The sequence below is a fragment of the Solea senegalensis genome, linkage group LG3 (assembly GCF_019176455.1).
Source record: "Solea senegalensis isolate Sse05_10M linkage group LG3, IFAPA_SoseM_1, whole genome shotgun sequence".
Lineage (NCBI taxonomy): Eukaryota > Metazoa > Chordata > Actinopteri > Pleuronectiformes > Soleidae > Solea > Solea senegalensis.
This window is the reverse complement of record NC_058023.1, coordinates 7814764-7841985: the sequence shown is the minus strand read 5'-3', so window position 1 is coordinate 7841985 and position 27222 is coordinate 7814764. Positions and strand designations below refer to the sequence as shown.

At 42.2% G+C, this 27222-nt stretch overlaps 1 protein-coding gene across 5 annotated transcripts in view; it reads left to right on the top strand.

Moving 5' to 3' along the window:
* LOC122766875 (neurexin-2-like) overlaps positions 1–27222 on the top strand; it is a 563355-nt gene that overhangs the window by 240470 nt on the left and 295663 nt on the right. For 4 of the 5 annotated variants that reach the window (XM_044022084.1, XM_044022085.1, XM_044022086.1 and 1 more), the window contains 6 exons: positions 1330–1353; positions 8376–8537; positions 15084–15522; positions 16979–17362; positions 19976–20179; positions 22904–22930. In XM_044022084.1, the coding sequence (XP_043878019.1) occupies positions 1330–1353; positions 8376–8537; positions 15084–15522; positions 16979–17362; positions 19976–20179; positions 22904–22930 (1240 nt within the window). The remainder of the gene's footprint in view (positions 1–1329; positions 1354–8375; positions 8538–15083; positions 15523–16978; positions 17363–19975; positions 20180–22903; positions 22931–27222) is intronic. The other variant, XM_044022083.1, reaches the window with a different exon arrangement.

Here is a 27222-nt window from a genome sequence, read left to right as displayed (position 1 = left end):
TTGACCTGTTTTGTCCAGATATCAGCGTGTCAGATATAGTCACCCACAGCTGCTGACAGTTTCAACTTTCACATCAAGATACAAGATGTCCTCTAGATTTCCACTCAGTCCGGAGGGAAATCTCAGAGCAGATCCCGGCGATAGACATTTTAGCCTCGTCAACTGCCACTCGCCAACTTTCAGACCTCGGGCTGCTATTTGTTCATGTTTGTGCTTGTCATTTGGTTTAGAATATGAAAAGTAAGCTACATAACAATAGCATAATATGCAGTTGTTCACCTCTTGGGATGATAAGTTTGGCTGTTTGTGGCACAACAATGTGAATTAAAATAACTAAATGGACATTTCTCCTTCTTTCAGGATGCTGCAGATACCAGGAGCATCAGTATAATGTCTCTCTTCTGCTCTGCTCCTCTCTGATCTTTTCTTTCATGCTTCCAGAACAAACTTATCTCTATTTCTCTATCTCTTAACACTCACCATGCACTGTGTTTATGTCATAGCTGTTTGAATTTAACAATGCAATGATTTCTGTTTGGTTTTGTAGCCCGTTAATTAATGACTACGTGGGGAAACTTTGCTCAGGGATTTTGCACCTTTTTGAAAGTCATCAAAACAAAATTGGCCACGCCCCCCCCACAAAAAACCAACACCACTGACCACGCCCATTCTCAAATGGAAAAGATCCCACCGTCAGTGAATACTAATACTGGTGTACTTTTCTCTCATTTCCTCCCCTCTCCCAAATCAAAACAAACATCCCCATCAAAACTTCCCGACTCCCCTCTGTGGAAGTTGATTTGCTAACTCTTTGTCTCTTTTACTAACAACAAGCTTCAGAATTCTTCCAATTTGATTCTTTTCATTGGTGAATTTTCTTTTCCCTTTACCTCTTATGATTTCAACAACTAACACTGTGTCATTCACGGAATGTGAACCATCTGTTGTTTTCTCTACTTAACTTGCAACTTACATACTAACAAATGTATTGTTATCCTTTTATCCCTTTTGTTCTTTATGACTTTATTTTGTAGACGGCCCTGTTAAAAAAACAACAACAACGAATAGTTGCTTTCTTTATTTCTTTATTTGGATGTTTTACTATGAGCAATAAGAAAGATACCTTCTTTAAATATATATATTATTTTTTTTTTACTCTTTTTTTCATAGAATCTAGTCACCTTTTGAAAGGAGAAGTTGGTTTTGCTAAAGGCAAATTTTCAAATCTTTTTCTCTCCGGCCTTTTTTGCGTTTTAGGTGTGTTTTCCTTAAGTTTAAGGTTTGTCATTATTATTTTTTTCTTTCTCCTCCCCCTGTTTTCTCCTGAAGCACGCAGGCATTGGACACGCTATGGTAAACAAACTGCATTATATGGTAGATATCATTCTAATTGTCTTATACTTTGGTTTGCCCTGGGTTTTCCGTTACCTCTTTCTATTCTGTTTGCTTTACTGAAAGTAAAATCCGTCATCAATTCCAAGGTAGCTGAAAAACTCCACCTATCTGTTCTTTTTTGTTTTCTTTAAGCCCTCTCTCAGTATATATGTTATTGCTTTTTTTTTATTACCATCCAGTTCCCCCCTTCCTGAAAAAAAAGTTTTCATTCAAAGAGGTCTACCCAAAAATCTTACAAAATGAAACAAATTTGTGTTTTATTTGTTTTGCCGTTTATTTTCTGTCTTTTTTTTCTCCTTCCTATCCGTATGAAGAAATAAAGAACCATGATGCAATATAGACATAGAACTTTAAGACTTTTTTGTTTTGTTTTGTTTTTTTTAATCCTTTCCACCCCTGGTTTATTTTCTTACGCAACCCTGATTAAGTGTGTGTACACAGCAGGCTTCTCAAGCAGACAAACAGCTTAATGTGGCAACTCCAGTGAAAGGAAGTCAAGTAGCAAAATAATACTAAAAAAAAGGTTTGTTATTGTTCCCACCAACTCTTTCTACCACCTGAGTGGAATGGCACTAGTGGGACCCTTTAGCCGTGATGCCCGAGTTGGACCTGTTATCAGAGCCACCTGTTATCCAGGCTCACCATCCTGTGGTTTATGGAGTCATGAAGAGTATTTACAACTCCTGATTTAGTGGCCAATGGCTCCACTGTAAAGTAGGCCTCAAATGAGGGCTTGATCCCATTAGTGACCTCAGAGTGATTTATGATCAAGATTCTCCGAGCTCCACCTGAACACACTCTCCTATCATACGCACCAACGTGTGCACTTAATCAAGTGCTTGCACGTGTCAACAGCCTCCTGAACTCCGGGGGCAGAGATGGAACCAAAAGGACTGATTTGGGCTCATTTTGATACTAGTTTTTGCAAAATATCTACAGTCCAACGCCGTAGTGGGCTCTTAGTTTGAAAGCTGTTACTTGGCTGACTGAGCTTTAATCCAGTCAGAGCGCAGCGGTTGTCCACCCTTAGCATTCACATGTAGTTGTTATCAGCCTTGCTTGCTTTCTCTGGAGTTTTCCAATCAATACATGAAGCACTCTGCCCATTGATGCAGAGCATAAAAGGAAACTGCCTGAGTAAATCTGAACTGTGTGCGATCGACCCGTCATTAACACTAACACTAACTTATATTTCTTGTACTTTACTGGCCTCACCCCTTGCATGGAGAGACTTTAACCCCCCTCGTCCCAATCTCTCTTTCTTTTGTTTTTGATATACAGATTACATTGAGTATATATGTATATGTATATATCATGGCTAACATATATACATACATATATCAATTGTCCTAATATAATCAATATAGCCATAAAACATGTTAGCCACACCCTTGTTGTTTTGTTTCTTTTTCTTTTTATTTATATGTTTATTTTTATTTACTTTTATGAGTTTAACTTCAAAATTAACTTACTAAAATGAATAATGACCTCACCCCTTATCTTAAAGTAAAGAGGGGAAAAATAAAGAGGGGAGACAGATTTTCATTTTCTTGGTGAACAGAGGATTAATGCCCTCGGGGATAAATCTGGCCAATCCATCAAAAACACATGACTGTGCACAAACGCGCTCACTCATGGCTCCAATCTGATAAAATCACAGCTGAACTGGACCAGACTACACATTTTTAATGTACCTAGTAGTGTGGAAGACAGTGATAGTTATATTATTAAATCCACATTTCCTTTGGGTTATATACTCACCAAGACAAAGATCTCTCCTCCCCCACTTTCAGTTTTCCTTTAACTTTAAACCCCCTCATTTCCTTTGGTTTCATCTGTGATTAGTGACATTGGTTCCCATTCCCACTTCCACCACCAAACTGACAGTATCCAGTGGCTGTCTTGCACTCTGTCTGCATGTTTTCTCTTGGCTAGAACGTCTTCACATCAGCTTCCTCGCAGGGTGTCGATGCTGCTCTAGCCCAGCACGTGTCAGTCTGTCGTACACGTGTTTACCTGTCTGTATTTTTCATTCTTCTGTTGCATTCTTGTTCATAAAAAAACATAACAATGGAAGTGTTTTCCTTTGTTCCCCCCCCCGCCCCGCATTTGTCTGGTGAGGTTGTGCAATTCTATGTTTATTTCTCCATTTTTGTCGCATTCTGCCAGATGTTTTTGTTTGTTTGTTTGTTTGTTTGTTGTGTCTAAGGTAAACCCCCTCCTTCCATCCCTCTTTCTCCTGCCATCATCGTTCCATCGAAGTGCATGGCTTGTGTGTGCGTGCGTGTCACCCCGTTAGCTCGGGTGGATTCATTTTGTTTCTTCTTAACCAAAACAAACCCTTGTCACATGAATTAACACATTCAGTCCAATTCTGGATCCGGTTTGAGCAATCAAATTGCAGAGGACTTTTCGAGAATCCTCGCCCGTCTTATTCCACTTCAACTAAATTTACTAAAACAGTGTTACTAATCTACTGTTTGAATCAAACCTTTGTTGTAACTGTACTAACAACCATTTTTGTGTCTGACTTTCCCTTACTTACAAAAGTACTAACCGATTTCGTTCACCATCCAACCCTTTTAACATTTTTCGGCACAGAGCTAAAGAAGCCTTTTTTCCTCCCAAACCACAACCTTCTGACAACTGTTGCCAAAGTAGCACTCTGCGCTAACACTCCCTCATGTCTTTACTAACCTAGGGATGTAGCTTAATTCAGTTTATTCTTGACCCTACCAAACTAAATATCCCATAGTGATTTATTGAAAGACAACGCCCGGCTAATAACTTGCTGCCAGACACCTATTGAAGCCCGCTGCTGGAGGATAGCCATTTCTTTTTCTTTCTTCCTTGAGCATCCTTCCTTCCTGGGGGTCTAACTTTAAACTCTACTAATGGGAAAGAAATGTGTGCAGTTTCATTGTGGAACTTTTCTCTTGTGTGAGCCTCAAAGTGTGAGTTGTGAATCCAAAAATGTAACGCACCCTTTCTTCCCCCGAAAAAAGACAGTATTCAGACGTGGTGCCAACAATGGTAAGTGATGCGTTGCCAAGGTAAGCTTGTTGATTCCACACCTCTGCATGGATTGTCATGTTAATGTGCGGCGGCACTCAAAGGAACGGATAGGTCGATACATACAAGTCAGATATTGCTGACATCGGAGCTTCAGACAATGACAGAAAGCAAAGAAAACATGCTGAAAACCACGACCGTCCTTGGGAGTTGAAGGCGGGGAAGGATGTACTGCTGAATAGAAAATGTGTGCATGATAAATTATGGCTTTCAACGTCAGCATCACTTTGGGCTTTTGAGTTCGCATATAATGTAAATTCCTACCTGATTCTTGTGAATTGATGAGGAGTTAATGGATGTGTATGTTGACAAGTGTGTACCGGGTGTGTCACGATTCTCCAAATCCTCATTTCAATTTGATTTTCATGGTTCGATTCTCTATCTTTTTTTTCTCCCTTTTAGCGCAGATGGGTCTGCCATTTTTAGACTTGTCTAGATTTATGTCATAACTCATTAAAACTTTTTAAAAGAAGTAATTGAGAGTCATGTAGCTCTGATAACGTGCAGTCATTCTGCAATGACGACCTGCTGGTTGTCACACTGGAGGCCTGGTTAAATCGGCAATTCCAGGTCGAGATTGTGACGTTTTTTTGATCAATAATCGAGCTTGTGACTCCCCTAGTATGTACAAACAATATGGTTGTAGTCTATACAGCTGCGAATCAAGTCAGTCATATCAAATTTAGCCGTAGTATTTTCAATGACATTTTATGTGCAGTGTAAGTGTGGTCGTCGTGATCCCGGCCACAGCTGGAATCCTCTTGACCCTTGTCCACAAACACTCAATGATCCAGTGACACACTCAGCTGAGCACACTGCAGGACTCCACTCAGAGAAAACGTTGTATTTCATGTGAAGACCCATAACAGAAGCTTTATTATTCTCCAGGTAGTTGGTGGTTTATGAGGAACAAGTACACAAGTGGAAAAAATTGATTGAATCCAATGGGGGTTATAAACATAAAAGAAATGATTTCCCCTCCACAGGGCCATCTAGTAAGTCAGTTCAGCAGCCAGTGAGTGGGTAAAAAAGAACACTTCTCGTGATTTATAAGTTCTTCATATTTGTTCATTGTATATTTAACTGTAAACAGTTCCACTCTTTCTTTTTTTCCCCCTCATACATGTCAAATTTCAGCACAGATCAGTCCCGTCTGCTAAAAATAAGGCGGATTTTGAGACTTTTACAACATTTTAATTGATTCACTTGCTCTATATCTAATAGAATAAGTGTTCACACTGGAAAACTAGCAGAGAAAGAAGAACAAATTGCTAATTAGCCTGTTAGGATATCACACTTGTCATTTTAAAGTGTCATCACACAATTGCTAAGAGTTTCTGCACACACTAACTTCCTGTCAAGATGTTTTAAAAGAAAAGGAAAGCGCAGTAACTTTTGTAGAGAAACATTTCATGTCGTAGCTTTCATGCTTAGTTTAGAGTGACACTGACCCTGCTATTCTCAATGTTCCCGTTTAGCCCGGGCTTTGGTTCTGCCACCGTGAATTACCTTGATTATGCTCAGCGGTCGTGTGTCATTTAGCGACCTAGATCCAACATTTCATCAGCCATTAATTTTTACTTGTGAGCCATTATCACCTTTAAGTACATGGCGGTAACGGAGGGAGTCAATGGTGAAGGTTCACCGCTGCAGATAATATCGTGTTTTATTCAGGGGAAACTTTGTTTTTGAAGTGACTCATGGTTTGAAATAACGAAAGTATCCACAGTCTCAAGAATATCCCGAGCCAAATTAGCTCAGGTAATTCAGTAAATTTGGATTCATTAAACAAAAGAGCATTGGTGAATCTTTGCTGGACATTTTGCAAGAAGGCTGGAGTGTGTCCACTCTGGTAGAAGTGCAGTGTATTTCAAAATATCGTCTAGTGTTATCATCAGGCCTTGTCTTCCCCGGCCAGTGATGCAAGTATTTGTAACATTACTCAAGAAGATGGGTTTGCTGTTTGGTTGAAACAAAGACTAACTCTTGTTATTAGGAAATCACTGCAGGGAGAATGTTTTGGTTATTTTTGGGATCTGTAATGAGTGTACAGTATTTTCTCTATGTCTTGGTTCATTTCCCCCCCCACACTATATTGTATGCATTTAAATATCTGATAAACCTTTTAGGTCGTGGAAGCTGTGATGATGAAGAAAGTGAGAACAAACACAAAGTCAATCTTTGACTTTCTCCTCTTTATTTGGGAACATAATAGGTGTCTGGCAGCCAGCTAGTCAATGCGAAATCCCTCATGGCCCCCCAGTAAACTCTTTCATGCTTGAAGATATACCATCAACAACCCTCTCCTCTAAAATGTGTTGGCATTCTTTATCATTTTAGTTGGCATTTTAATTTCACAAACTTTACAGGTTATATCCAACCTATTATGACTTCAATCCTGTACGCTGTCAACTGGAGGTCAGGCCAAAGATGGTTTGGCCAGTCCTTTTTCCCGTCCTTGGCCTCCTCTAATGTTATCTTGTCCCTGAGAGATGAATGAAGTGTCCCTGCTCAAAGTTCCATTCAACACTTGCGAACAACAGATCACACCTGCACCGTTAGGCGCAGATCATCCACAGTCTTCGCGCAGTAACAACAGCAGACATAAAAATGTGTTGCCCTGTTAAGAAGGGAAGTACGGCCACAAACAAAATGGAATAAAACAAAAATAAAGACGAAAAAAAAAAAAAAAATCAATGAAATACAGGATGAGTACTCAACTGGGGCGACTGATCTGTTTAGTGCAGTTGCTGAGGTTTTCCCTCCAGCCTTATGATGTAGAGTGTTCACTCGCGCTGGAGTGGACCTGCACTTCATGTTATTAGATAAAATATTAGATTACGCAGATTGAAATACAAGGAAAAACATTTTCGATTGACTATTAACCGATGAAGAGTCTAATCGCAGGATAGAAGTAGATCATCTCGAGTAGATCCATCATGCAGAGTGAAGACGGTGACATGTGCAAAACATCATTGAAACTACCTGAGACACCAAGTTGGACTTCAGTTGAAGTGAGGATAGCGCAGGCTAGCATCGCGACCGAGTGTGCAGGTGATGGGGAACAGATGGTTATGGCTCCCTGCAGTGCTGTATTTGTGCTGTGTACATTGCTGCAGAATAACAGATGCTGAATCAGAGGCATGAGTGCTTCACTTTTGCCCAGGCCAGTTCTGTTAGGATAATTAGACAATAAATTGGTCACTAACTGCAAAAGCCACATCAAGCTGCATTACTTTGCAGGATGTTTGTATTGCAGTATACTTGTCGCCGTGTAGAAATCATTAAAATAATGATGTGCAGTGCTCAGGTAGAGATCTCTAAAAATAAACTAATAAGAGGAAATTGTAGAAATACATTAATTATTATGAAATCATCAGACTTGTTGGCATCAACACGTGGTTTCTTGCATTGAGGCTGGATCAGAAGAGGAGTGATGCAGAATATCTATGGCAGTCACAGGGAAGCCAAAGCCTGGCCTCTGTGTTACCTTTAAGACCTTCTTGTTTGAAGAGATTGTAGGATTTGTCAGTAATTAAAAACGGGTATTGACTCGGTTTGAATTAAACATTTCTGCACACACTGAAACCAGTGTCGTTTACAGTCCAAGTCGTTAGTCAGCTAAAGCAGGATTGCTTTTTCATCAGTCAGTGATTAGACAGAATGCACAGCTCTGGCGTTTTTCCCTTAGCAACTGCACTCTAGAGTGAAAGCCCCCAGTTTGACTTACACCAAAATCAACCAACCAAGTGAGGGCAGCTCTGCATATTGCTGATTTTTAATCCACTTTCTTCCTGTTTTTCCTTCTCATTCTTCTAATTTCAATTCTCTGTTTCTACCTACCCTCGTTCTATTTTCTATCCGTCCTTTTTCCTCATCTGTCTCTTTTGGGGCCACGCCCATGCCAGGTGACCATCTCAGTGGACGGTATATTGACCACCACTGGTTACACGCAGGAAGATTACACCATGCTGGGCTCCGACGACTTCTTCTATATCGGCGGGAGCCCCAACACTGCTGACCTGCCCGGATCACCAGTCAGCAACAACTTCATGGGCTGCCTTAAAGACGTGAGTGGCTCTTTGTGATTGTGTACTTTTTGCAGCTACAAACTCGGTACGGTTTGGAACCGCAAAGCCCTTGGTCCGGCTTGCGTTTCGTCTGAGAATGGTACCGTTACGTGGTAGATGGGGTGTGCACTGTGCTCAATGACCGTGGCCTGGGTGAGATACGTAGTGTGCCGTTATACCGGAGGACATCCAGCATTCTCAACAGTTTGTCTCAACAGGATATCAAGCTTTGTAAGGAGGAGACTGTGGGTGTTGAAGAAACACCGGTCACAAGGGAGTGCATCCATTACTCTGATGCCCCGAGGGAATGGTACCTAAAAAACTGAATGGTTTGGGCCAGTTCTTTTGGTACTATTCCTAATGAAATAGTGTTACAATCAAACATAGAACCACTCTTTGTATGGTACGCCCCTGCATTGGTAGCCTTTCAGACGGCATCCTTTGTTGCCCAGTTATCAGTTCTGTGGTTTTCTCTGAACTAGGAGATGTTCTTGATTGATTTCATGGCAATGCAAATAAAAAAAATCACAAAAACAAAAGTTTCAGTGAGAACACACCATGTTCAACCAATACATCATCCTCACGCGTGCTCACACAAACACAGTCTGTGTTGACTTTGGCACAGTCACTTGAGAACTATCAGTGTGTGCAGATATAACTCCCATATGTGAGAGTGGGAGGTGTCAGACATACCGTATTCTGAATTCAGTCGAAGTGTCATTTCCTCCCTCTCTCTTTACAAACTCCTCTGCAGATGGCGCATGTCAACAGCTACTACACCCTCCCCCAGTGGGATGGTAGAAAATCAGGTTCAGATTTATACACATACATTTAGACATGGCCACATGAGTCATGACAGATAAGGAGAGGACAGTTCTATGATCAAACTTTCTCTCCTCAACTATGAGGAAAGAAATGACTTTTATTCTCATCGGGGCTTTAATTCATAGCTTAACAAGCTGTCAAGAGGACCAATCACAGCTTAAAGTATTATGCCCTTGTAAATGTAATGACTTGTATAGAGGCAACGCAACATGGTGCCATTGCATTTCCTCATGAAACTATGCTGATTGAATAAGTAATTACTTTTGCCATCACTTTTAATGGATTGCACAGTAATCACCCTATCTCTAACTTAATTATGCCTGTAGAATTACATTTTCATTATTTGGGTTTCTATCGGAAAGATCCCTAGTGGGTCCTAAACGTCCTAAGGCGTTTAACTATCCTCTCTCTCATCAAGACAAGGCTGGATTTACAGACGACATACAGGCCAAGCCTAGGGAAAGAGGGGGGGGGAGTTGTGAATTTAGGGGGGACATAGAGAAAAGCAAGTGCTAACAGTAAAAAATAGAGGTGAAAATGAAGAAGCAATGTGAAGTAACAACGAACTGGAAGTGGAAAGTCTGAGCAGATGGTAAAAAGACTCAGAAGAACAGTCTAAATGATCCTTTTCATAGCAAAGTCAGACTAAGTGTTGCCTGACAAGAAATGTCCAGACAAGTTGAGAATGTTTAATATTGAAAAAAAAAAAGTGAATGTTTGTAAGGCATTGATCTGGACACTGCCAACGGACAGGTAGTGAGGGGGGAAAAATGGTTCTGTTTTGAAGTAAAACTGAAATATTTTTGATAAGGCATATTACATTCCAGTCCAAATCCAGGAAAGGAGAGCTGCTAGCGTGATCATCAGGCATTGGCATTCATGTTTGCTCTTCTGCCAAGGGATTTATTTTTTTCCTTCATCAGCGTGCGTTTGGGTCAGCGCTGTAAAACATCCCTCAGAAATCTGTGTAGAATTATGAACTTTTCACCAAATTTGAGAAATAGCATGCTGACAGCTTCTTCTTATTCCACTTGTATAGTCTCTCCGCATGTAAAGGCCCATAGTTCCTTGTTGACCCTATGTTTTAGCTCTCTAAATGTCATGAAGTCCACGGAATCGTTTGGTGTAACTTCAAGTTCATTTATCGAGGAGCTACATCGCTAACAAGCTGTCCAACACAAACTCGCTAGCCCGTCCACTAGCATACGACTACGCTAATAATGCCCGCAATGTACATAGTGACATCTTGTGGTGGAACACGAGCGTAACAACTGCATCACATCGCACTAAAAGCACAGGCGTAGTATTTATTTTCCTTTTTGTTCAAGTCATACGGGCTCAACTGTTCAGGTGTGGTCAAGCTCTAATGAGCACGTCAGCCGAAGATAATCGTGCAGAAAGGCACTGAGAAAACCCATCAATGAGAGTAACTGAGAGTGCCAGGTCGGATAGTATTTGCTGCAAGTAAAGAGAAAAGTGACGGGTTGAGGTGGAGATAGTGGCATTTTTCATCATGCGCTAGTTCAGTGGCGCAGCCTGGATAATCAGTAGTGTTATGGTCCTGGGCGAGGCTTTCATGCAGCCACCGTGGTCAAACGCCTTTGATATGCTCGGCCAACATCCTTCAGGCAGCAGAAATCCAAGGAAGAAGAAGAAGAAGAAGAAGAAAAAAAAGAGGCACTGAAGCTCTGTGAAGTTCTTTTTTTTGTGTGTGTGTGTGTGTGTGTGTACGGTTTGTGTGTCTTATGTGTCCTCAAAGTGACACACGCGCTATGATCATACCATGTGTGATGTGTGTGTTTTCAAGGCATCCAGTCAGAGTCGTGTGGCGTGAAATCCAGTCTCTCTGCTGACCACCATCCGCCGGCCATTTCTTCCACATATTCATCTCTTTTTGTACACGTCACTCTCTGTCTCACAACCTCCCTCTCTCCATCTGTCTCCCAGACAGTGACCTTGCTATCACCCAATTCACACACCACCATCCATCTCAGTCTCTCTCTCTGTCTCTCTCTCTCTGTCCCTCCCTCCCTCCCTCTTCGCACCTCTCTCATCATTTCTCTCCGCCTTTCTCTTCCTTTCATCGTCCCTTTTCTCCAGGGCAGTTTTGTGTAATTAAGTCCATGGTAGCGCTGTTGGTACTCCAGCTTTGCCACCCTGACGGCCAAATTAAAAATTGATTTCTTCGTCTGATTCCATGCGGTGGATGAATGCGCTCACACTCCTCCTTGCCCTCACTCGCTTTCACCTCTCTTGCCTCTTTCTACCCCCCCAACTTCACATTGATGCTCCGTCTCTTTGTCGGCAGCTTCCTCCTGCTTTCACCTTTGTTGCATGAAATCATTTCGGGAGTTGACCATCGAGCTCACTCGACAGCGATTTGACACCTTCCGCCCGCTTAGTTATATTTTCTTTTCAACAAAGGAGTAGATGACAATGACTTTTCAAGATATCACAAACCATCCAAGAGTTAGAGTAATGAGAAGTACGCATGCCAAATCCTGCCGTCGCCGTTGATAATGTCAATGAGACTTTTGCAACACGTACGAAAACACGTCACAGTTCGTGAGCTCGTCAAATATTCTTAACCCCAGAAAAAAAAAGCTGGATTATATTTATTCCGCGTACCTGCAGGGCGTTTGGATTCGCTAAGGTTCTCAGTGGCAAAACAAATCAATGAAGCCACCCCTGAGGAAGATTTTGGTCCAGCATTAGTCGTACTATCAGAACAAGTGAAAGCACACGTATCGAGTCGGTATCTGGGCTCCACATGGCTGGGCTTTTTGAAAGGTCACCGGAGTTAAGCCCGCACAAAAACACCTCGTGGCTCCGCTGTCCTTGACAGCGAGCGTAGACGCCGGCACAAAGAGTCACAAACTAGACGTTGTTTCAGGTCTTTTTTCGACGTCTATTTGTCAGCGGACAAATCCGCAAAGTTCTCCAACTGTGGGCAGTTAAGCCTTAATGACGTACCAGTACGTTCCAGTACTGAAAAGGACATATTACAAAATGTAAAGGTCGCACCAGAGGGTTTGAGATACGATGGCGAAGTATATGGTTTTGATGAGTCAGCTGTGGGTTGCCTCACCTCGTTATCATTTCATGCTTTGCATTCGGTTTATCTCACTGGTCAACTGTGAGATAACTATCCAGAAGGGAGGGGAGGGTAATGCGAATGAAAACCTTGTGCGGTTTGACAGTTTGTTGTAGAGAATGTCATGTTTTGTGCTGAGGAAAGATAAGGCTGGCAGGGAGATTTGTTTTCCATAGGAAGGGAAGAACAACACGGCGATCAAAGAGGAAAATCTGCCCATTACCAGTGTTGTCGCTGACCCACTAATTAATTGAGAGAAAAATGAAGACTCAGCCATTTTCACCACCGCAAATCCATGCCATTTTGACAGGCCTTCTTCTTCTAATGATTTCCGCCAGGCTCGAAACTGAGAGGTGCAATGCTGCCCTCCACAGGCGAAAGAAAAAATGTCCATCTGAAGTTCAAAGGGCTTCAACACAGTCCAACAAGTCTGTCCTCTAATAATTTCCGGCAGGCTCCAGTTTGACAGCTAATCTTGACTGATTAATGACAACAACTCTCATTAACCCTTAGAACACAAAGCATTTCCGCTGCTTTTTTTCCCCATTACTGTGTTAAAACGTACAGTATATGCACAGAGTGTATAAGAATGTGCAATATATCCTTTTTTTGTCCAGCACAACCTGTATAATAGACAATCTGATGAAAATGTTCTTTAATTTTCACCGACTATATAAACACACCTGAGCAAAAAGTACTCACAATGTTGAAAATCGGATTGAATTAGTGTAATTTGAACAAAATCAAAAGAAAAATAAATGACTGCTACTTTATAACTCTACTAAAAACGGGATATAAAATGAATCTTTACTTAAGAAGACTCTGCGTTTTTTAAAGCCTGAATATGTGACCTATAAACACACCCCCCCAGGATGATTGTTAAAGCCTGATTGAATCTAGAGCAGCATGTTTCCAGAGTAACTGCTCCATTTCCATGCATGCTCTTTGTTTGACACCAGCCTGTTTCCTTTTATATATATATATATATATATATATATATATATATATATATATATATATATATATATATATATATACATATAAAGCAGAACACCATCTCTCCATCACTACCCTTCTCCTTTTTCTACCACCTTAATCCAGGCGAGCTCACACACTATTAGCCGCCACGTTTACCTTTAACGTGGCTAATTACCAGGACTAATCGCTGACTAATGACGCTATTATAATGTGTACAGTACATGTGGCAGCGTGGCCATTTCAGGGGATAACCAAATAGGCTTAGGTACAAGAATAACCCAGCGTATTTGTGTTGTCGTGTTTGATTCCGTGCCTGTGTGCGTAGGTGTGGTACTCAACAGAGAGAACGAGATAGGGGAGGAGGTAGAGAGTGTGAATACATATGAAAAACAGAGTTAGGGACTAGGGGAGTTGGGGAGAGATACTGTGAAAGATGATAAGGGATGACATCAGTCGTCTGCTGAAATGAGATAGTCAAAAACCAATACGGCGAACCACATTCCACAAGACCAGCCTTGCAGTGGTGTGAATATGTAAACAGGCGAGTGCAAACACAAGCAAATAGTAACTTAATATTCTGCCAATAATTCAGCAGTGTGAGCCGCAGTTCATCGGTATTATGAAGTCCGACATGGATCTGAAGAAATGTACGTAATCACTCTAAGCTGCCTCACTTAAGTTTCAAATAAATGACAAAAATGCATGGAATCAGTATAAAACTGTACACACACTGTAGCAATTTGAATAGCAAATAGACCTGAATAATCGCTGGGGGAACCGGCAACACGGACCTTCCTTCTATCAAAGGCGGAGTGTAAAGCTCCGAACACCTGAGCAGGGCCACCCAACATGAACACACACACACACACACAAACAAACAATGACTTCAAATGCTTCACACGATTAATCCCTGGCGGACAGGTCCCTCGTAACACGGTGCTCAGCAAACAAAAAGGGAAAGTGTAACTATGAAAGACAGCACATAATCCATTATAAATGCACACAGTGAGGTATAGACCCCCACTTTGAGCATTTCATCAAAGGCTGTTGGAGCTATTTTGCTTTAAGACTGTAGGCAACACACGCTTGTCCCTCCTCGTTTACTGCGCGTACATACCGACATCTCATAGGTTTATATATTTCATTTTAATTTACACGTCATGGATTAGAACCCAGGGACCGGGAGTTTATGCAACAGCGATCAGAGCTCGGAGCGTTTAGAATGTTATGCACCCACCAGAAACTCCAACTCTCGCAGATAGAATCAATGAAAACACGCCCTTGGCAGCTTGTTAGTCCCGAATGGTTGCTCAGTGTGTGAATATTTCAGCGTGTGTAGGATTTTATTACAAAATCAGAGAGCATCAGTGAATTCAGTTTGAGGGTTGGTGATCGAAAAATCCAGCTGCCAGAGTACAGTGTGTGTTGGTGTCGTTTCGCTGCTCGCGAGAAACTGCTGTGTTCTTCCTTTGATTCTTCATTTCCATTTGCTGATAAGCTTGAGATTAATTTGGGAGATTAAAGGTTTTTCAAATACCAAGAGCCTACAGGCAAGGTCTTGGCATTTTGAATCCACAATAACGGTAACATCACGGTGTAAATCAGAATATTAACCTTCATTTCCACTTGCTCTCCCCTCTCATATCCAGGTGGTGTACAAGAACAATGACTTCAAACTGGAGCTCTCACGGCTGGCCATCGAACGGGACCCTAAAATCACCCTCAGCGGCGACCTGGTGTTCCGCTGCGAAGACGTAGCAGCGCTCGATCCCGTTACCTTCGAGACCCCCGAGTCCTTCATCTCTTTGCCCAAGTGGAACACCAAGAAGACGGGCTCCATCTCCTTTGACTTCCGCACTACTGAGCCCAGCGGGCTCCTGCTCTTCAGTCATGGCCGTCCCCAGAGTCCCAAAGAGCAGAAGCCTGGTCGGGAGCTGAAGACGGATTACTTTGCAATGGAACTGCTGGATGGGTATTTGTACCTGCTGATCGATATGGGCTCTGGGAAAACAAAGCTGAAGGCCAGCAACAAGAAGGTCAATGACGGCGAATGGTGCCATGTGGATTTCCAGAGGGAAGGGAGGAAAGGTGTGGCTGCTTTAAACTTGTGTTACGTTGAGAATTGTTTGCCTTTGTCGTCTGCTTTTCACAGTCATTTCCCAATATCAGCTCAGCGACCAAACTGATCTTGCTTTGACATCCAATCCAATCCAACTTTATTTAGAAAACAACAGCTAAAACAAAGTGCTGTACATCAGAGATGAAGAAAGTAAATACAATATAAAGACCTAATAGGCAATAAGACAATAAAATTCTGTAACATGTATAAAAACAATACAAATAAACAAGTTATACAATAAAACTATAAAAATAATCATACTGGGTCGAAAACCCACACTTCGCGTTTAGATTTTGGTAAGCTGACCTCAGAGACTGGACAGGGCAAGACCATTTAAGGATTTAAGAACAAGTCAAAGAATTTTAAAGTGAACTCTTAAGTGCACGGGCAGCCAGTGGCGTGAAGCTAAAATAGGTGTCGTGTGTTCCCTCTTACGTGCACCAGTGCAAAGAAGCGCAGCAGCGTTTTGGGCGAGCTCCCCAAAATAAAGTGTGCTGCAGTAATCTGGGCAAGGGTAGATTTCACCTTTACCAACTTGTCTTGTGTAGTGAAAATTGCTGGACAAGTCACTGTCCATTCTAGAACCCAGAGTTGTGACTGTAGGCTTAACATGCGGTGCCCACGTCAAGAGGAAGGGTCTCACAGAAGGGTCCAAACACTATCACTCCTGTCTTCTATCAGTTAAAATGTTCAAAGTTCAGCGCCGTCCGAGCTTTAATCTCGTCAAGACACTCCCCCTGTCGCTCACATTCTATCAATGACGCGCCTCGCGCTATTTATTAATGAAAGTTTATGTTCATACCCGTGTGGTGCACAACAGGAGCGCCGCGCTTGAGAAGTGCGGCGTCTGATGAATGATCTGTAGGTGGGCGAGCACCTTGGACATTATATCTCGCACTAATGGCGTCCTCTAATGAGGATGAGGGTGTGAATGAGTGTCTGCGTGTGCGCACGCATGCGTGTGATCTCACCGCTGCTCCCGCTGTAATTGGCTTTTAATAGAAAATTAAGACGGAGTCGTTAATCACAGAAAGAGCGAAGGCCTTTTGTTGCCGCACAGTCCCTGCTGCATTCTGCCTCTCTTCTCGTCCATTTAGCCTGTTACAGACGCATCAGACATACACACACAGACACACTCGTGTTGTTGTCGTCTACCCTCCCCGTCTTTTGTCTGTCTGCTTCATGACCCTAAATTATCCACTTACTACCCCCTTTCACCGATTCATTCACTCACTCATCGGCTTCCCTTCCCACTCACTCACTCACTCAGCCAACCTTCAACCGTCTGTCTCCCATCATGAGTGATGAAAACACATTTCTAACCACTGTCAGTGCTGATATTTGTTCAACTGAACGTCTGAATGTGTAGGTCAGGATCTCCAGTGTCACAATATCGTGTTTGTGTGTGTGTGTGTGTCTTTTTAGGCTCTATCTCAGTTAACAGCCGCAGCATGCCCTTCAGCTCCCCAGAGGGCAGTGAAATCCTGGACCTGGACAGTGATATGTTCCTGGGCGGGCTGCCCGAGTCTAAGTCTGACCTCATTTTGCCGCCCGAGGTTTGGACAGCGCTGCTCAACTACGGCTACGTGGGCTGCGTCCGAGATCTCTTCATTGACGGCAAGAGTCGCGACGTGCGCCGCCTGGCCGAGATCCAGAGTGCGCTCGGCGTGAGCAGCTTTTGCACCCGCGAGCTTCAGAAGCGCTGCAGCAGCACCCCGTGTGGCAACGGGGGTCTGTGCAAAGAAGGCTGGAACCGCTACATCTGTGACTGCATTGGCACCGGATACCTGGGTACCAACTGTGAGATCGGTAAGGACGGTGGTGGATGAAGTTGTGTATTAGTCTTTATTATGTTATTGATGAGCTGTTGAAAATATAAGCAAATTATGAACGTTTGCAAAAAAAATGTGTAATAGAAGAAACCAGAAAATGATTTTTCCCAACACTGAAAATCTTTGGTCAAAATTAACTTCATAGTCAATGACTTTACCCTAAATAAGAGAACAAAGTTGTACTACACACAATTCAGAATGAAAGTCTTTGTTACAGTGAAGCAAAAATATCAACTTTTCCAATGTCGGCAACTAATTTTTAGGTTTTAATGAACCACAGATGCTTCCAGTAAGCAGTCCTATTTACACACGTCCAATAAAGCAAAGCAGGAAAACAGGTGTATAATGAACATTTTCATGCACTTGACAATGTGCTGCTTTGTATTTGACACTACCAAGCAGCTGCTGTACTGTAGGAGCAAGAGCTCCACTGGGAGCTGTGCGAGAACCAAATGCCACCCAAGTCTGGGAGGGGAGTGGAGGGGAGGGGAGGGAGAAGCTGAAGCTCTGAGAATTTGGCAGCAGTGAAGCAGAGCAGTCAGGCCTACTGTCACCATCTGTGCCAGTCACACAAACCCAGGTGGCACAAGGTGAGCTCGTCAAACAGCACGCAGTACGTCTGATACCTCCCTATCAGCCGCAGACGCCTCACCTCATAGTTTGTCTTCGCACGTCCGTGGGGGTGAGCGAGCCGTGACAGTGTGGGATTCTGAGGGACAAAGAGGCTAATGAGGGAAGGAGAAATTGGATTCAAATCAGGAGAGTGGAGGTAGACGATGAAATGTCTTTATTTTGAAGGCTGCCGCTTTAATGGTGTATGTTTTGGATGCACAGACGTGGCTTCGTCGAGGCTCTTTTGCCATCTAGTGGCGTTCTCTGGTACTGTAGGATGTGGCAGAGAGGACTTTTCTTATTACCAGCCACTTATTTCCCTGTCAGTACACAGACTATGTCAATAAGCTGAGTGTAAAGACAATAAATAATATGATTCCCTCAAGCCTCATGCAATTGAAAGCATTGATTGGCATTTTGAGTGTGTTTTTGAATATAAGTTTGGGGATTTGTTGTTGTTTCATGAAGTCAAAGGACAAAGGAACACAGGATGATGTTGAATAGATTTATTCTTGTAATGATTCTGCTGATTCCAACCTCCTGACCCCATCACCAGAACCAGAACCGCTCTCTACACAACTTACTACAGACTTTCAAAACACAAATAAAGACTCACCTGTTCTGAAACTGGCATCTCCATAGTTTTTCAATTCATGACTTAATTTCATTTATTTATTTATTACAGACCACCTTTTTTTTGTTATGTTGTTAAAGCGTCTTTGAGTCGCTTAAAAAGCGCTTTAAAAATCTGATGTATTATTATTATTATTATTATTATGATGATTATTAAAATGTGCCCAATAAAAGAGGTTAACTAAACAGGACCTGACATGAACTCAATGCTCAGAAACACTTTGAAATGAGAGGGGGAAACTAAACATGCTATAACTACAAACCCAGTGCGATTAAACACAAATCTCCCTATGCTAATTCATCTTGGTTCGATCCACTTCCTGGGCCTCTGTATTTAGCCAGCCCTCTTCTCTCAGCCGCATGTTTCGTCCACGAAGGAGGACTGGATTTCATGGTAACTCAAAAACAAAAGAGAAATGAAGTAGTGCAACGCTCAATGACGAGTGTCAAACATAGAGATGAAGACGTTTTAAACCAAAAAGACCAAGATAATGACTTTAAAAAAACCAAAAAAAAAACCTGATACAATTATGTGAGTTGGTGAAACCATTTTATTTGTATGGTCAGTACGGTGAAACAGAATGAATATTACCAGTTGTGTGGCTCATATATAGGAACAAGGCTTGTGTAGTCTTTGTCAAAGAAGGTCTAGTGTGGTTTTTTTAGGAGCCTCTAAAACCTGAATGTGTGAATTCCCCCTGACAGTGACTTGTGTTAGCCTTTGGTGACACATATTGACCCACAGTCCTCAGGGACGTGTCACTCTGCCCAGCTGTCTTTCTGTAGCATCTCTGACTTTTATCTCTGACGCGGTCTGTGTCAGCTGATGAAAATATAATGGCGTCTGAGAAGTCCTGAGCGTATTCTGTACACTTGCAAACATTATGTGGACACGAGTGAAGACAAAATTAAAGTCATTTAGGAAATTGCACGCCAAACAAAGGCAGAGGCACGGTCTACATGCTGCCATGCAACTTCTCAGTCCTGTTACATGCCTAATAAGTGCATTTTTTATTTATTTTCTTTTTTTTGGTCATTATTTTCCTGTAACAACTGCTTTCACTTACACCTTTGTACTACGTCAATTTAAGGATTGAAAAAAAATGGAAATGCCCACATTATTTGTTGATATGACACATTATTCGAGGATCGATCAAGGGTTCGTTCTAAAACAGAGCAAAGAGGAAGTTAAAATAGCCATGGACATGCCTATTAATGCAGTTTTAGAATGGTTTCCCAACTGAAAAGACGTTTAACGTTAAAACAACAGTGAAAGACAGTTGAGTCTGTGTTACACGTTACCGACGTTGTCGCTCTCCCGTCCTCTTCTTCCCCCCCTGTCCAGAGGCGACGGTGCTGAGTTACGACGGCAGCATGTACCTGAAGATCATCATGCCGTTCACCATGCACACAGAGGCCGAGGACGTGGCTCTGCGCTTCATGTCTCAGCGGGCGTACGGCCTCCTCATGGCCACCACCTCCAAGGAGTCGGCGGACACTCTGCGCCTGGAGCTGGACGGAGGCCGAGTCAAGCTCACCGTGAACCTCGGTAGGTCACCGTGATTCATTGCAGTTGTCCCTGCTAACCTTTCCCTTGGCAACCTCCCCTGTCTCTTCATCGTCATGCTGTCCTTTAGCATCGTATACAGCCTCAAACAAAAAAAAAGTATGGTTTGGCATTTAGAGTTTAATCCTATTACGATTGTTTGGTGGAGAAATAGCTTCTGAGTTTGTCCCTCAGTTTCAGAATTTCTTTGGATGAGAGATTACAATTTATTTTCTGTTGTCGGTGCGGTGCACAAAAGCTAACCCACGGCGCTTAAAGGTGAGAAAACTGAGATGCAAATACAGAAACTTGTCCTCCACAAATTACTAAAAAAAACCTGCTGCAGGAAGATAAGATGAAAGAAATATAAAGTCCTTATAGTTTATAGAGCAAACCTGCAGCCATTTTCTGTTGCATACTCTTTGACTCCTTGTCCCCATCATCCCCTCTCAAGTCATTGTCTTACTTTGTTCCCCGTAAAGCCCCAAAGCACCTCCACCTGTTAGAAAGTTCCATCTTGGAGCAGTTTCCCTGGCCTGATCCTGAGCCTTAACCCACTTACCTGTCTCTGGAAGCTTCAAGGTGGCTTTGGTTCCGTCTTTCTCTCTCCTCCTCGTGGTCCTGCTCTACTCCACTTTTGTGGCGTTAGCCGAGAGGCTCCGCTCGCGCAAAGACAAGACACACATATATCCTCATCAACAGTAATAACAGATGAGCGTAAAGTGGATGTAAAGAGCTCTGAAAGGCAATCTTAGAGCAGAGAAGGTCAGTGGAATTGTAGAGCAAGATTTGTAAGATTGATGGTTCCACAGGGAGTGCAAATGCCTTCCCTCTAATAACTGGCTTCATGAATGCAGACCTTTTGACTTATTAAAATTTCATTGCAACGAATATTACCACTCTGGGGAGGATGGCTCTGACCTTCCAGCTCTGAATACCTTAAGTCTGTCCTTATTCCTTGAAGGCACAGACTTTCAGGAGTGAACAGGGAGGAGCATGACAGAGGCTTACCCTTGAAAATTGGAATTTGAGCTTCCACAGAGACGGGAAGTGTGCGGTGAGCAAAACGAAGGTGGCTATTCCTCTTTCCTTGACTTCTCCTCTTCTCTTTTCTACCGCTCTTCCTCTCTGTCTATATATTTCTCCTTTGGTCTTCTTACGCCTCTCTTAAACACCGCACTTGGCCAGGACTCGGAAGATGGAACTTTTCATCCCTTCAATGGCCTGTATGTCTGCGGCCCTCGGATCAAACAGCCAGAGTGACCGGCTCACAACTGTAGTTGACACGCGTGGATTTAAATGTACACTTGTAAATAATTGCCCCTTTCTTTCGTGAAACAATGTGGTAAAAAGCAGCACCAGCTGTGGCTGATGCTTCAGCTTGCCTCTGGCGTTTTACTACAGGAACTCCCTCATGTGTGTTAGTCCTTGTAAAATAATTGGAATCCCTCTAATTACTGAGAAAGTAAGATTGCAGTAGGACTCTCAGATGATGCCTGACACCTTTCTATTGTTGATTAAATTAATTAGCATCATGTTGTCACAATTTGACAGCACAAACTTTTTTTTAAAGTATATTTTAATGAACCCCTTTGTTGTTTTTTAACTTTTTACAAACACCAACATCCGTCTCTACTGAGTGACCCTGGTCCCTGGCTGTTTGTGTCCACTATTCTGTAGCGGTTGACAGCTCGAGACCACAACCCAACCACACAGCCGCATGCACATGTGATTTACTGCCACTAGATGGGAGCAGAATAGTAGTGAATGGATTTCTTTTTTCATTCTGTGGAAAAACAACAGTTTGACCCCTGCAAGTGATCCCTGCAAAAGGACACTAACCTGCGGCTCGTGTCAAAGGTCGCTCACAAAGCAGATGTTGTCACTGACGTCGTGCTTCGGCGAGGCTTTTGACACTCTTCAACACTTACTCATTTGTGGTTCGTGTGCACCGGGCGTGAGGTGGCTGGGATGTGCAGATCACCCTTTCTTGTCATTTACGCTGTTGGCTTTCTTGTGCCCAAAGTGCTGCAGAAGGCAAACGCTTCTCTAATTACCAGGGAGTCTGATTGTGTCAGAGATTTCTTCCTGTTAAAAGGGAGAAACTGTGTCCCTGTTAGGTTTCTTTTTACTAATTGTAAGGCCTTGACCTTATCATGCAAAACACCATGAGATAATGTATGTTATGAATTGGTGCTATACAAAAAAGTCCACTGTGTTTAATTACAGTTTTTTATTATTAGTCTCTATCTGGCATGTTTAGTGTAGTCATTTATATATTTAGGATATTTAGAGTGTTTTATATAGAGTTAAATGTATGATATGTTGCATATTTAAAGTTCATTTTCGTCGGTTGGATCAACAGTTTGCACGATAACAGCCGAACACTCACATAGTTTATTTCTATGACTATGATTAAAACCAGAGGCGACACTCAGTATAGATGCCGTGGTGTGAGCCTTGTCTTCTGCCGTGCTTTGGGGTGGGGTTGGGGGTGGATGGTGGGAGTGATGGAAGGAAAAGGGTGATCCTGGCTCAGAGCTTGTCCCCGGATGGTGGCCCTAGAACAATGATTGGTTGTCTGCAGAATGTACCTTGAAGGATGTAAAATGTCTTTTTTTTGTTTTTCTCTTTGTCCTTTCTCTTCTTTCTTTCTTTTTGTCTCTCTCTCTCTCTGTCCTTTTTTTTTTTTTTTTCAACTCACCATTTCACTCTCTTTCCTGCCAGATTGTATCAGGATAGACTGTAGCCTCAGTAAGTGGTTCTATCCATTTTTCTGACTAAACTGTTGATGTCTGTCTGTGCAGTGGCCCTTTTTCTGCTCTCTGCTGAATTCACACGTAATAGTCTTCCATATATTTATTTTACTATTGCACATCTTATGACTTTTTATTTGATTTCACATTTCCTCATCTCTGTGGAGTGAAAGATCCAAGTTGTTCTGTTCTTTGTGCGACTCGTCCCAGTCATTGAATTTACTCTGTCGCTGATTTAATTAGTTTCAATTGTGTAATTATCCGAAATTCGTCACCCTGCAATTTCATTATTTCTCAGATAATACCCATAATGTTCATGTTCCTGCCAACTGTTTCTAAAACCACGTTGAGAGAAGAGCAACCTGACACCCCCCTGTTGGCTTTTCCTATTTTCTATTATGCGGCGCTGAGTGAGGCTCGCTCCACTCCGCTGCACACGCAGGTGTTGGGTTTTTTTCCTCCCATGTGTGGCAACAATTGTAGTTTTAGCCCCCAGAAAGCTAATTGTTTATCCACTGAGAGGTGGCAGCACCTGCTGCATACTCGTTTTTGGCAGAAAGCTCATGTTTTTCTGCCCCATGCTGACAGAATGATAGCAAACACTTATTGCTATCATGGCCCATGTGACAATTGAGTGAACAGCGCACAAAAAAGTGCGCGGGAGCCTCATGTTTTGCGATAAGTGTTGTATGTCTGCGTGTGTTGACGACTTCAAGTGGCGATAACCTTAACTAAGTGCTGTCAGTTCAGCTTGAACGGAAACTATGTAGAGTGTCACGTCGCCTTACGTCTTTGTTCTGTCAGCTCATTAGCCAGTGATGCAGTTAGAGCTAATGATGACTGAAAGTTAACAACACACCACAATGTTCACATACTGCTGTTTACAACAGATTAGTAACAATTTACTTTACTTTTTTTGACCTTACTTTTACAGCGGTGTTGTTTATTTTATGGCTGCAACCAATTTGCATTTAGCTTTGTATTACTAGCATAGGGGTAGCATTGTTGAAAAATATTATTTCCCAACCTCAGTTTTCCCTTGAGTCGAGAAATATCTTCATTCTTTTTTTTTGTTACGTGCCCACCAGTGACACATGGTCCGAGCCTTAGTCCGAGGCTAACTGCAATGCTAATTCTGCACTTTTTAGACCCACTCGTAGGGGAACAGGACCTTATTCCCAGAATGTAAACAGTGTCCGCCATCTTTACTAACAATTACGCTAACAGGAAGTGTCACTGATGGGGCACGTGACATTGAAAAGAATGACGACATTTCTCAACTCAAGGGAAACTGAGGTCGGGAAGCACATTTTTTCAAAAATACTACCCCTATTCTAGTAATACAAAGCTAAATGCAAGTATTAAAGTATTCCTTTAACTGATTTGAAAGTGTTTATCATTTAAAGGTGACATAGAATGCTTGTATCACACATATATGTTAGTTATGGAGGTCTAATTACATATATGAACTTGTTTTCATGATTAAAAACTTCCTAATCGCTGCAAACGAGCCGATCAAAATATCTCCTCACTGACACTCTCGTCAGCCACGCTGTTTCAGACCAAAACCACACCCCTAGAATGTGGACCGTGTTGTGAGCTTTCCCACTGTCCTGTGATTGGCCAGATACCTGGAAGTGACGTAATAGATAGGCCAGCTCTCAGATACACAGCTCCCCCTCTGGCACGGTGGATGCTCTGCATCTCAGCAGCTACAACGAGAGTAGTTCTTCTTCTTCTGCTGTTGAATGTACGCAACCGGATGTGCCCGGACTAGTGCCCGCACCGGGAGGCGCTACGGTGGTGAGAGGAGTGGTGAGGATTTCTGATGACGACATCAAATTAAGGAAGTGCCGATCCGCTTCGCAGAGCCCAGGAAAACAATACAACACTATTTTCTCAGCAGTGACTGAACTGTTTGTTCTGAAACTTTAGGGTTTCATAAACGAGGTAATGACGCAGATACACACACACAAACGCAGCGTTCATTGGAGCTTCCGGTCTATGTGGGCTTTAATAACACTTTTTTCCCGCCATATCCTCCACCCGCAGGTTTTTATGTTGTGCATCATGTTAAGAACACGGACTGCTCTCATGTCCTTCCAACGTCTCACCCCATGCGAGCACTTTGAACTATATGCATAAAATAAATGTTTAATGTTTAATGTTACATAGCAGTGAGTGAATCCTCGCAGAATGGATTTTAACGACCACGCTTAGGTCATACGGTCGCGGCTTGTCGACTTGCTGAGAGATAAACAGTGCAGTCGGTCCCAGATACGACATGCATGCATAAGTCATCCGTTCCGGTGTAAGCTAACTGGGATTTGGCCCACTAGGCCATTAAGCTGTCAAGCTGTCAAACTGTGCTCACTGACCACTCACACCGCTCACTCTAGTGCACTCTGCACTCATGGTGCACTCACAGTGCACTTGTTTCTCTGGTTGTTGGTGAACATACAAAAAAAAAACATGGCTTGGCTGTCAATGAGAATGAATATGAACTGCAGGACAAGGTAATTAGGTCAAAAATATAGCCACAATTTAAAAAAAACATGAAATAAGTCGATATTGATCATTATCAGAATGAATGTCAAATATTTAGAAATGGAGTTTTGCTCCATAGAGAAAGATGAAGAAATGTGTTACTTGTGGTTTTTAACCCTGAGAACAATGTTTAAAATTGGATTGAATTTGTGAAATTTGGAAATAAGTCACAGTTATATAGGTATATAGGTCACCAGTAAAAATGCGATATTAAATTAATCCTAACTTTGACTCAACAACACATAAGAAGACGAAAAAAACCCTGCATTTTTTAAAGCCTGAATATGTGACCTATAAACACACACACCGGATGTCCATATAAGGAGTGCCAGTAAGGGTTAAGTTCCTCCTTTCACAAATCTGAGGTTAAACATTCAAAGTTATGTCATGTGTGTTTGTGCAACATTTTATCATACAGTATATCAAGCTTTTGTAATATTGGTGTTAAAAATCAATTTCTATTATGATATATAATGTTGTTGGACTACATTTTTAGATCAGGGTTAAAAGTGGTGGTTAAAATCAGTGTAGTGAGTGGAAAGGACTTTCGCAGTCTCACTTTAAATGCACTTTAATCAGAGGGTTTGTGTGAGACATAAGCCTGTGCAATCAAAAAAACGCCTCAGAAGCTTCCATAATGCATGGCGGTGACCTGATTGTGTTGTGTGTGAAACCATTGGCACGACTCACATTCAAATTCTGCGAGGACAAAAATAAAGCCACCATACCCCACAATGACCACTAGATGTCAGACAAGCACTCTGGATATTGCGTTCTCTGCAGTGAGGGAGACTGAAGCTGTTTCTCTAAGTCATTTTTTTTTTTCTACGTTGTGCTCATAGACCTGTCTTTGATGCTGCATTATTGAAAAAAAAAATACTATATGTGGTGGGTTTGAGGTTACGACATGTTTGGATTTTCTACCAGGAGATTTTTACTTGTCCCCGAGTCTTGCTGCAGCTTTTTGCTGCCAAGCTTCTTCCTCATAGAACTACGCCTAAAAAAAAGAGAAAAGTTTGGTTTCTTTCTTTTAGTTTATTCACTTGAAATTCACTTCACTCCGAAAATATATTAATATGTATGCTGTTATTTTGTGCTGTTGAGCGAGCGCGCGAGGACGAGTGTTTCCGCGGCTTTACGAGGGATATATTTATTTTTATTTAACCTTTACATTTCTCGGTTGACTGAGCATTGTTCTACAGCAGTGCTGCCCTGCTTTGTAAGCACTAAGTCACAAGCAACACTCTTAAAATATCCTTAAGATTAGTGCATGAGCGTGTACAGGGAGAGCGAAAGAGCGGGGGAGAAAAATTGAGAGCGTGATCCATGCAGAGCCACAAATAATGAATTCCATGACCTGACATCTTTGCTTAAATTTGTGGAAGAAATCCATGTATCAGTGTCTTGACTGGCTGGTCCACGGAGGAAGGTTTCCTCACTCGCATTCACTTTCGTGTTAGTGACACTTGCTCGCCGTAATTATATGTATATATATATATATATATATATACATATATACACGCACGTCTCGCACATTCGACTGAATTAGACCTAACTGCACAAATGGATATCTATAATTCATATGCTGTGCAGATTGACAATGCCTCCGAGTGCAAAACACTGCATAACCCTGATCTCTTACAGTAGACAGCAAATTCTTCTTTTTTTTTTTTTTCCTGGTGGCGAAATAGCACATGTAGAAATAACATATCTACACCAGAACAGCTGCATTTCCTTTACCGA